Below are 12,302 nucleotides of genomic sequence, written 5' to 3'. Positions count from 1 at the left end.
CCTCAGGAGGTTGTGTTTAAAGCGTTTAGCGGCTTTTTTTGTAAGGGGGTTAAAGATTTTAGTGAACAGGCTTAAAAACAGTACATATGCACAAGGCTGATTCTGACGTGCATATTTTCATTTAAGTGCATTGATTTATCTTCTGCAGGCGTTCATATCACTGAAACCTGACGGGCATTGAAGTAGAAATAAATGTGGAAATATACCAGCTTCAGCTTTTTTTTCCCCACAAAATCCATAATAAATATGAATGAATACATATAAAGATAAAAATATGGATAAATAGAGATGGATATGTCAAAAAATAAATACCATAAACCCGGAAGCCCTACTCAAAACATTCCATGTGCTGCTGAGACCACAATGTGCACAACCAAAATCCATTACATTTTAATTTATTAGAGATCTTTGCAAAGCACATCGGGATAAAGTCGGTCATAGACTTCTAACATTTCAGAGTAATTTGAAGATCTCCTCTTTCATTCACAATTGCCCTGAGTATTTATTAGGTACACTCCCACAACGAGCAGCATCAGGAGCGGAGACAGCTCTTTCATAACATTTCAACATACCCAGATAACCCTTTGGTTCACACCACACATTATCAACAGCAAGTCAAAAAAAAAAAACTGGCTCACCAATGAACATTAATTTGGCCAGGTTCCCCATCTTTCATGTAAATCCACCTTATTTAACAGTTTTAAAGCTTCCAAATACACTTTAGCTCCATATACACAACCACCCTTGATAATGTTAGGGCTTTGACCCGCAATCATTAAATCTACCTCGGCAGCACCTCATGTACGACCAAAATAGAATTTGTTTTAATGTTGCTTCTTTCACCTGTCTAGTCTACACTGGAAAATTACTCCACATTTCCTAGTCTACCAAACCGCATTTGTGCCAATTTGTACCCAGCACGCTCTCACATAACTCAAAAAGGTATCTCCTCTATGGTCCTGTGAATTATTAGCATACATACTTTCACTAGCTCTCACTTTTTGCCATTCTAAACTACTCACCAGCACCACCTGAAAGCTTTTACACCAACTTCACACATTCTCCTACCCTTTGGTTTGAATGCGTGATACAAAGCTACGACTCCTTTATTTGAAGAACCAAACAAGCCAAATCATAATATTTAAACTTCCCCGGCATAAAATGTAGCTATACATTCCTAGAACGCTAAATCCCTAGCACCAGAGCATTTGGCATTACTCTCAATTATGTACTAATTGCCCAACTATATCACCAGCATCTTTATCACTGTTCACGGAACTCCACATATTGCCAACGTTGTACAACTCCACATATTGCCAACGTTCTACTTATTATAGGTTTAAGTCGTCACAACCAACAAGCTTAACCTTTCTTAACCATAAGTTAGGCAGGGTGTTGGTGGCATAGGCATATACTCCCATAGTATGGTTCCAACTTCCAATCATTTGGTTTAGTGCAACCAAGTTTTCTTTCTAAATTCAGGATATCTTCCACCATGATAGTTTTGACATGGTCTATTTCTTAAAACAATTTTGAATGCAGGATTCAGTAACCGGGGTTTTTAATTTTCTTTTTTTAGGGTTGAGCCAGCAAGAGGGCTAGCGCACAAGTCTCGCTCGCAAGACGTTAACAAAAAGGACTTTGAGCGCGCCCAATGCTTACCATTTGTTGGCTTGACAACTATTGCAAAGCGACACTGTGTAACTCCTGAAATGCTTGAACACTATTGTGCAGTACACACTGTCACCCCCACCCAAGACAATCTGCCTCACCACCCAATTCCAAATCCACATAACCCCAATTTCAATCCAACTCGCATAATTCCAGACCACACATCCACACCTCATACACTCACAACACATGGGTAAAAGACATTGACAATGTTTCTAACTCACGCAAATGCGAGACCTACTGGTATTGCAAATGCATTTTATCCAGTTGTAACTGACTACTAGGGTAGGCTTAGTTTCACTCTATTCTGCTATCAAATGTGCAAAAAATACATCGCCTTTACTCTAAATAAAGTGATGCAATGTCTTACTGCTGACATTGCCAAAAACACCTCAGCTTGACTTGCATCTCAGGCCGAACAAGATGTTAACCCAGTAATCCAATAGCCCCCCTCCTGCAGACATTGATACTATGTATGCGACAAAAGATGTGCAAATGTGAATACAAGCCCCAATTCTTTCATTTGGCAGAATGGAGAGAGGAGAGATCTATACTTACCATGCAGGACAGGTGCAAATGTTGAACTTCTGATATACAGACCCATCTCTGTATTAAGGTTCCTAGGGCCACATCAATCAAGTGCAGATATCACACACAAAAAAACAAACCACAAACACTAAACAAATCAAGCATTTACCTACCACACTTTGGCAAGAGAAAAGGACGAGCTGGTGGGGGGGGAAGTCTGCTTGTGTACGATTTGAAACCTCAAGTTCTGTTTAATGTGCTGCTTGCGATCTACAAATCAGGTCTTTAGTTTAAAATTAGCTCATGTATATTAGCAACTGACTTTTGCGTGGACCTCACAGAGCAAGATAGTAAGTTTGTGGGTTGAGCTCTTGCAAGCTGAAAGGGCTCATCAGCTCCCATAATTGCTTTGTCAAAAGACAAAGTTATCCCTCAATTACAATCCATTTAATCACCAAGGCAATCAATACAGGAAAAGTCGACAAGGAAGAAATGAGCCCATATTAATTCTGGCATTTTATCCAGTTCATACTATTTGATCACAGTAGCTGGAATTTGGTAGTGACCAATTAGACAGACCGGATTCTACAGCAGGCCATAGCCATAACTAGATTCTCACACCAAATATACACAACTCTGGCTATCGCCAAAGTTGAAAGACAGTGGTGCCATAATTTGGGGCCATTTACTCAAGGATACCCAGCTTGATTTCCTTTGTACACATTAGCATTCATTGTTTGGGTATTGAGACTATGTAAATCTCACCACCATTGGCTTGTTTTTTGTTGCGCTCCTTCATGTCACTGTACATACTTCCTCACGTGTCACTTCGCCGTAACCATTTTCACATGCACAGTATCCCACAGGTTACATGCCATTTAATGGAACGCAGTGCTATTCGTACGTATGTTTGAACGTATACAGTTAAATGACAAATATATGTATCTACTAAACTCAATCCCATGTTATCAAATTGTTCTTTTGTATCCCCGGTTTCTCCTCCTGCTCCCAGCAATTAATTGTGCTGCTTTAACTTGACCTTTAACACCCTTCGAGACATTGTAGTAGGTTACATAAGCAGGAATCCGACAGCACTCATTTTCGCTACTCCTGCTTGAAAGGAGTCATGTGCATGCTAAAACTCAGCCAAAAAGGTACACAGACTACATAAAACTGAAGCGGGCCTGGTTCAAAGTCAGATAGGGAAGTGAAAGACAAGGAAAACTCTGCACAGCTACATAAAGACAAGTTATTAATCTGCCAAATATATCATAAAACGTACCTTCCTTGACCAAATTCTCATTATAAAGGCTGTTGAGAATGGATGCAGAAAGGTTACCATTGGCCAACAAAATGCCAGTCAGCATGGCCAGCTTGTTTCGCTCAGACTCTGTAAAACCCTTTAGAAATAGCAGCAGCTAAAAGAAAAAATATATATATGCACGGTTATATTAAAGTAGAACACGTCCAGATGACCACTGATTGAAACTGCAACAACACTAACAGTTTAGTGGACATTACAACTGCCCTTGGTTAAAGCAACAGGCATCAAATCAGTTAACCAATGACACAAAAGATCACTGTATTAAGCCAACATTTTGTTGTAGTGTTGTGCTCTACAAACTTTGGCTACACCCATCAAATGGGCATATTACCCATGCTAATCCGTGGAGCGGATGGCGTATTTTAAAATGTTACCTACCTGCCACTTGCAGCAATAAGTAACATTCAGTACTTGTGGGGTGGAAGAAAAAAAAAGAAAAAAACGAATAATCATGTGCAAAGCCAATTGGTATAACACACTGTAGTGCTGAATAAACTAATATAAAATTCCTGGCCCAGAGGCCATTAAAATCATACAGCAGGAAATTCAGCTAGGTGTATGGATGGACCCAGAAAAATGCTACTTCAGAATAACTAAATGGTGCTGCTTTATGCAATTGAAAGGAGGGAGGGCAACTATGGGATGGAAGATACTGTGGTGACAGTTATATAGAATGTATGATGTGTTATTACCAATAAAAAGGTACCGAAAAATAGATACAGAACAAGCGCCACTACACAAATTAATTTCCATGACTGGCACAAGCCCAATTACTCAACCTAAAAATTAGATCACAATCCTAGTGCTCCAACAGGCAAATTCAAAACATTTGTGCAGTAGGGTCCTTGATGAGAGGAAATGTTATGAGCGAACAGAAGCATGCAAAAATAAACGGTCACCATGCAAGACATTTATGTTTAGAAAACAAACTATCGCGAGACCAACCTTTTTCACCTCTTCTTCGAAGCCTTTCTCCAGGTACTTGTAACGCCGGATTAGCTTGTTGAAAACCTAAAAAACAGAAAGCCAGTCATCCTATTTGTGATCACTTAAACATTTATAAACCTATACAAAGCTACAGGCTCCAACCAGAGGGGAACCAGAAATCAAAGGGAAGACGACAAAAAAGAAAAAGGAAAAGCAACTGAGCCATGCCATCCTCTACCCAGCCCGCTCATTAGGTCCTAACAAACAACTTATTTCCAACTCTCCTGCCAGTAGACTTAGTATCACTATGCCTACTAACTGGGATTGTACTCTACATGCATTAGCTTATGGTACTTAGGACGTGTAAATTGACAGAATTCAGTTGAGAGAAGTGTGATAGAGAGATTCTCACAGAATAGGTATCCTTCGTGTTCTTTAGAGTGTGGTATTAAGGCCTAGAGCCTATGAGGCCAGTTCGTGTGATCTGGAATCATGCCCATGTGTCAAAAGGAAATTGCAGAGAGTGTAGAATACAAGAGCAATTGGTCAGATTCTTAATTTTACGCAGAAATATTTGCCTAGGAGATAGTTCTAATATTATGCAAGGCGGGAAGTGCAGGATGCGTGTATTTAATGTTTTGTCTATATCATACAAGACCCTCTCCCCAAATAGTCAAGAATAGACAATTTCAAAAACAGAAGGATGGAACCCCCTCCCCCCCCCCAGCATTCCCTTTTCAAATATGGGCACCATTTCGGAGTCACAGCTGGGGTAAAATATCAATGTGTTGATATCTTGAACATTTCTCCGCTAAAAACATTCGTTGCTGTATTTCTTGCAAAAGTAAAAAATCTTCAATTTTTATTTGCATGTGTGCCCTATATCAGCTACTCACTGCTTCCGACCAGCGTATCTCTTTCCGAAGTGTTTGGCTAGCAAAGGATATATTTCAGAGATTAAGAATCTCGTTGTCATCGGAAAAATTCACTTTTCGAATGCCAAGTAGGGAGGGGTCTGTGTACCTTTGTTTGCACATATTTCTTTGCAGTCAATGGGCACGATCCGATCTGTGTCAAATAAATTGCAAACCAGTTTGCTGTGGTGTGGCAGTATGAGAAACAATTCTCCAATAGACTTGGGATGAAGTCTGGTTTAAAAAGGACTGGCATCAGCAGCGAGGTCAAACCCCTCCTTGCTGCCAGCCTATTGCATCTGCCAAAGAGGCTTTGGTTATAGGTTATATGGGGCAAATATAGTCCTCATGCTGAATTTGGGCTGCCAGAAGACATTCCAGATGTGTATGCTTACAATCACTTATGTACAAAGCACCAATGCTTGACAGATTCCTCACTTCCACATTCCACAGTGTACCTCAATAGGGCTGCCTGACAATATTGAACATTAGTAAGTACAAGAACACCCTAGTCTATAGTACATTCGTGGCTTCTGCCCAAGCTTACAGATTTTGATCCAATGGCAGTGTTAAAGGGGCGATTGTAGATGGAGCACCTGGTATAAAAACAAGATCTTGGGAAGGGTTTTCATCTTTAAAGCAGCAATCCATCCGAATCGAGAAAGCTAGTACTGCTGCAAGAGACCTTGTTTAACTGGTCTGTGAAGCGGTTATTAATTGAGGCCCCATTTCCACAGAAGACTTGTTGATTTTCTGGTGCAAATTTAAAATGGCAGTCTCAGCCCAAGCTATCGGAAATTGGGCACGAAGAATTTGATGAGTAAGGGAGAAGCGATTTACCTGAGATTTTAAACCATGCGATGTACTCTAAGAGTATCTACCAAGGCGAGCAAGGAGAATGCAAACGGCAAGTGCAGCTTGCATATAGGCTCATCGAATGAAACTTCCTAAACCTTAGCCAGAGGTATGCGGGTTCTCTCAAACTATTTGGGACAGTGGCTCATATTTAGAGGACAAAAATGAGTAGTGACTTCAGGCAGCCCTGAAACATACTGGAAGTGAAGTTCACCTGCACCATTGCCTTGAGTTTATAAACGCACAGTATCCACCGGCAAAGCGATCCCCAATACCAAAATGTTTTTAAGTCTGGATGCGGTAAGGCCAGTGGACCCTGTCAAACACCTTTACGCCACAGATCGCAAACAGCAGTGCTTCCTTTTTGAGACCTACACAACTTATAACGTACAATAGGTTTAGTATTACCCCCCACATTTTCACTCCAGGATAAAAATCCCCCTTTTCCAGCTCCACCAGGTTGGGCATAAAGGGGTTCAGCCTCGCAACCAGGATACTTTGGAAGAGTTTGGCATGGATGTTAAATCAGCAACACCGGTCTATATGAACTACGTGGCTTATTTTTTCCCTACTTGGATGATAACTGCTACAGACGTCTTTCACCAACTGCTTTCAGTAAAGGAGTTAAATAGCTTGGCAAGTATCAGAGGAATGGTCTAGCAGAAGATTCTTCACTACTAAGGTGTAAATCCATCCAGATATTTAAAGGGCTTCAACCTGGAGATAGCAGAAGTTATTTCTATTCTAGGGTTGTCTTGGTCCGACCATATCCAGGGGTTACTTTGGTTTTATGGGGTTCTTTCTAGATAATGAACTTATACCGGTGTCATCTTGTGAGGAGGATTGGGTCTGATGAAAGGCCACAAATTTCACAGTGATGTGGTCATCTTGTCAGCTCCACGACCATTGTACAGTGTGAATTGGAGGACAATTTATGTGCTAGCCTGCATTGCTGTCACCCACATAGCATTGTATGAGGCAGAGCAAATCCTGCTCAGTCTAGAATTAGTAATTTCAGTTGCACTCTGGCTGAGTCTAGTTTACGCTGCATTCTTCTTTTTTAAATGGCTTCCAGTTCTATCAACTTTCTCAGTTCGTCCTCTCTGTCCTAAGCCCGTTTTCCGTGGCTGATAAGACCATCAACTCCCTTTACATCACGGATTCCACTGAATCCCCATGTCTTTTTCTTGCACATACTGAATAACGGTTGTGCGTACCACTTTTAGATTGGTCTCCTGTTGTATAATGCAGTCCCAAAAGCTCCATGGACTGAATCTTCCCTTTCCACACAATCTGAAGAATGGACACTGGTGTGTGGTCAGAGAGGGCCTCTATACGCACCCTCTAAACACCAGCATTTCAGGCCAATTTACAGAGATTAGTCTATAGACCACAGGTTTTATTGAGAGCTGAGAAAACAACTAGTCTGTCGGGGTAGGGTACGTTTTCTTTAAATATATATTTAAAAGAAATCATTAAGGGCAGACTTAACCATGTCATTCCTTCCTTGGTGAAGGCTTCAGTTTGATCAAAACGTTGGCATGACCTATCCAAGTAGCTAACCACCACAATTAATTCTCAGCAGGATAGCAGAGTTTGGGGTTTGCAAAATGTTTGATCGCTTGTTCCATGAATTGCTCTTCATTCTGGTTAGGGGAATAGACACTGGCTAAAGTAAAATGTTGCTCCTTAAGGTAAGCAAGCATTCTTCCACCAATTCTGCCCATCTTATCAGCCACTTCTCATTGAAATTTAAGAGACAACCATGGCAACCAGTTGTTTCTTGGTTCGACCAGAGTACAGAGAATGTTTGGGAAATCATTGTGATTTTATTCTATACCAGTCCTAGAACGTAAGTTTCTTTAAGTAAATAAGTATCACAACCTCACTGCTTCAGCATGGACAGTATTGCTATCAGCTTTGCTGAATTGTTCAAGCCTCATAAGTTTCGGAAAATTGACCACCTTTTAATGCTTATAGGTCATCATTTGTGGACGTCCAACACAGCAGAACCTCAAACACTAATCATGCATGCTGGAACCAACAGGATGGCCCCTCCAGATTGTTTGCAATGGTTCAATATCAAAGTTGACTGGGAGGGGGCGAAGACCGCCGTTTTGGTGTTATGCGGGGGACGGTTTTTGACGCACTCTACCTCCGCCATCAGGACACCTGGTAGGTTCCACAGTGCCAGGGGGGGGCAGGCTAGCTTTCCCCTTCCTTTCAGTCCGAAGAATCCTCTACGTAATCCCAGGGGCCCGAACCTCTATCACTCATAGGGACATAGGGGGGGGGGGGGGGGTGGGGGAGGGGGGTGGGAAGTATTAAAACATACTTACAGATCATGACAGGATGCAAGGATTAACATGTGACCCACAGGTCAGAGTAGATGCCAGCAACAAGCATATAACTGAGCCATCAAGCACATGCCCCAGTAATCTCCAAGTCTTCCTCATAAAGGACCCCCAATATCAACAAACATTAAAATTATGGAGTATATTTATGCAAAACCAAGACAGCGCAATGGGGTAACCTTATAGGATTAGCGTTATTTTACATTCAGAAAAGCCCCAGCAACCTCACTAAAGCCATTGTTTAAATTGCCATTGGCTAGACTGAAAAATGTGCACAATTTAGCATGCCCAGAGTCAACATTTCTCAACTAGTGCCACTTTTCAGGGAGGGAGAGAGAGAAATCCCTACTCCCTACTCAGTAGGCACATCCAATAATTGGCAAGGTGGGGTTTAACAATCTTTAAGTGATATTTCTAAGGAAAGAGAACTTATCCTATTAAGCTTTGCCTTCCAGATAAACCTTATAGTGCCAAAAATCTGCCAATGACTTACCGAGGCAAATGCTTGCATGGTCTCTAGGTCCTCCTGCGCCTGGAAGACGCAGACATCTGTGTGTATCACGTCATCTGCCAGAGTACCTCCTGGGGCTGGAAAATAAGTGAATGCAAACCCAATAAAGTTCTCATAAGCAGTGCCATCAAAAGTCAATGGTTTATTCACAAAATTGGGAATTCAAAGTTTAGACTTTACTCGAACAAGAAGTGACTTCATTTTAGAGGAGCAATTTTATGCATTACTATCAGGTTTCCAATGGGTTCTCACAAGTTGATCAAAACAATGTAGAACTGATGGCAAATTTCCTTCAGCAGCTGCAGCCAGATAGTACAATAGAACGCATATGGCTATTCACCTTATACCTTGGGTATTACACTAGACAGGAAGCGAAAACATATGCATTGGTTAAAACTCCGTTCTGGTGGGGAAGGAGGATAAAACAAAGCAATTCAACTAAAGTTGATTTTAAAGTTGATTTTAAGAAAAAGGCAGTGAAGGTTCCTGAGTTGAGTTAACGCTAGGATCAATGTCTAAATTTATACCCTTAATGGTGATTAAGTATACCAGATGCAAAGTAAATGGCTGCCACATGATGAAAAACTGGGGACACTGCTGCCCTGCTTACCCAGCATCCCGCCAGCCACCAGGATGTCGAAGAGAGTCTCTGCATAGCGGCGGTAATCAAGTTTTGCTCCAGAAGCATCAAGAAACTTGGCTACAGCTTCCAAATCACTTCCTGTTTCATTCAAACCTTGAATAATGCAGTCTTGAAACTGAGTAGGATCAAACCTCTCTTTTTCATCTAAAGAAGAAAATAATGTTTGAGGATTTCAGTGTCCTGTGTTCAACTGAACGACAAAAAATGTTTTTGCCAAGTATGTTAACCAAGCAGTTTTTACCCTACCTGAACATTTATCCATTTCAGAAAGGTACACAAAAAAATTCACTTATTGCAGGCTACATCTTTAAATGAACCCTTGCAGATAAGTCAAAAAAGTAGCCAACGTAAACAAATTATGAAAATGCATGTAGGAATGCAAATAAACCCAACAGAAGCATTTACTGTTCAAGAGGTCTGGCATTAGAAAGTCCTTTACCTCTTTTTCTAGTTTTAAAACGCTGGCCGGATAGCGTTGGCTTCTGCTGCTTTTGATTACTCATAAAAGACACCTGTGAAGAAACATTCATATTAGACTTGTATGAAGACAAATTCTCAGTTGTATAGTTTATTACAGGCAAAACGTACCCACCAAGCATAACTCTATACATAACTACAGTCCCAACTAGGACTTTTAGAGGTATCCAACACAGGCCCTGGCATGTTCAAATTAATTCTGTGAGGATCTGTCAGATTGCAGCCTCTTCCAGTCAGTAATTTGAGGTTCGAACGACAAAGCAACTGCTGAGCACCTACCTGCTGAGCAGCTGCTTGCCAAGCTATGCATCAACCTATATTTATTCATTTAGAGTTTTATAGAGTGCAAGCTTGACCAGTTGGGGTACCAGAGCGCTTCATAGTAAACAGTAGTATACAAAAGACTAGGGGTAGGGCGAAGGGCTGGATACATAAGGGATAAAGGGCAAGTATGTACAATTTACAATCACATTTTGCGAGAAATGCAAGGTCCAAGTTCCACTGTGGGATGCCCAGAGGTGCCGGGTGTATAGTGACTAGGTACTCCAGGGGATGCACTAGTCTGAGGTAGAGCAAGTTGTCTGGGAAATTAGAAGGCAAGATTTAAGCAAGGAATTTGCCCATTAGGAAGGTTTTCGCATCTTTTTTTAAACTAGCAATATAAGGGATTCTTCCAATGGCGGGCGTTCCATATTCTTGGTGCGGCCCCAAAGAAGGTTAGATTGTACATTTTTTCCACGCAAAAGTGCAGGTTGGAGCAAGAGGTCTCTGGTGGACCGGGAGTTTCTGGTACCTCCGGATAAATCTAGTTTCTGGGCAAGATATGCAGGGGAGTAAGAGTATAATGCCTTGTGCGTGATGCATGCTAATTTGAGTTGGATTCTGGCTTATAGAGGAAGCCAATTCAGAGCTTTCAGATGAGGTGAAATGCGATTGAATTTCCTTGAGCTGGTTAGTAGTCTGGCAGCCGCATTGAGGCAGGCTTTTAAGGTGCCAGGGAGTTCTTGGGTAAGCCGGAGAGGGTAGAGCTGCCATATTCTAGTCTGGGGAAGACTAGTGCCTGGACTGCCATTTTTAGTTTGGGAGTGTCAAAGTAGGGTTTCAATTTCCTTAGGTAGCTCAGGTGGAATCTGGCATATTTCGTTTGAGTTAACGTGATCCTGCATGTTCAAGTTGCAGTCAAGGGTTATTCCGAGGGATTTGGCAGAGTCCACAATGGTCATAGGGCAGTTTAAGGCTGTGATGGCCTTAATCCATATCAGAGTCTCATGGTTGATTTTCTGAGGTGAGATTAGTAGGAATTCTGTCTTCTTTGCGTGGAGTTTAAGTTGGTTGGAGGATAGTCAGAGGACAGTCAATTTCAAGGCCTCATTCAGGGAAAGAATCTCCTAGAGGGAGGAGATTTTGATGTAGATCTGCGTGTCGTCAGCGTACATGTGGAAGGAGATATTTGCGGTGTGTAGTACTTTGGCAAACGGTTCTAGGTAAAAGGCTGAAGGGGGTTGGGGCCAGGGTTCATCCTTGGGGGACCTCAAACAGTGACCGGAGAGGGAACGGACAGGTTCACGTTAATTAAGAATCTCTGAACAGTTATGGAGGAAGGACCTGAACCATTCAAGAACAGGGCCATCCATTCCCATCCTGAGTTTGATGGATGGAACCTAGATTTACAAACAGCACTTAACATGCACTCTGCCACAAGACGGACCAGGTACATTTTGAACATTGCTAATGAAACTAGAGAGGTTTAGAAGAAAGAAAACGTTATTCAAGATGGTTGTATAGCGTTTGTTAGTGACAGGCCAGCTCACGCCAATCAAGAATAGGAAAATTCAGCATACTGGGCAACCTCTTCATCCAAGGGGGAAGAGTATACAAGCACTAATGGCAGAAATGACAAATACCACATTTTAGAGAATGTGTCTTCTAGATTAGCAAGCTCCTAGACTCCTGGTTTGGAGGGCCATTACTTATCACTACATGCAATAAATCTAGTAGTATCATTACCAAGTGTAAATTTTTTTTTTTTTAACGATGTGAGAATTTCTATAAAAATGCACAGGGTGTTAAGTCTTCCATGAGCTGGGAAACAGAAGCA

At 41.5% G+C, this 12,302-nt stretch overlaps 1 protein-coding gene across 1 annotated transcript in view; it reads right to left on the bottom strand.

Moving 5' to 3' along the window:
- BZW1 (basic leucine zipper and W2 domains 1) overlaps positions 1-12,302 on the bottom strand; it is a 48,962-nt gene that overhangs the window by 15,806 nt on the left and 20,854 nt on the right. Inside the window, exons 2-6 of the mRNA XM_078680184.1 lie at positions 10,167-10,239; positions 9,695-9,871; positions 9,067-9,161; positions 4,469-4,534; positions 3,482-3,617 (exon numbers count right to left, since the gene is read on the bottom strand). Coding sequence (XP_078536310.1) covers positions 3,482-3,617; positions 4,469-4,534; positions 9,067-9,161; positions 9,695-9,871; positions 10,167-10,230 — 538 coding nt within the window. The 5' untranslated portion in view covers positions 10,231-10,239. The remainder of the gene's footprint in view (positions 1-3,481; positions 3,618-4,468; positions 4,535-9,066; positions 9,162-9,694; positions 9,872-10,166; positions 10,240-12,302) is intronic.

This window comes from Lissotriton helveticus, chromosome 3_1 (assembly GCF_964261635.1).
Source record: "Lissotriton helveticus chromosome 3_1, aLisHel1.1, whole genome shotgun sequence".
NCBI lineage: Eukaryota > Metazoa > Chordata > Amphibia > Caudata > Salamandridae > Lissotriton > Lissotriton helveticus.
This window is presented reverse-complemented; position numbering and strand designations above follow the sequence as displayed.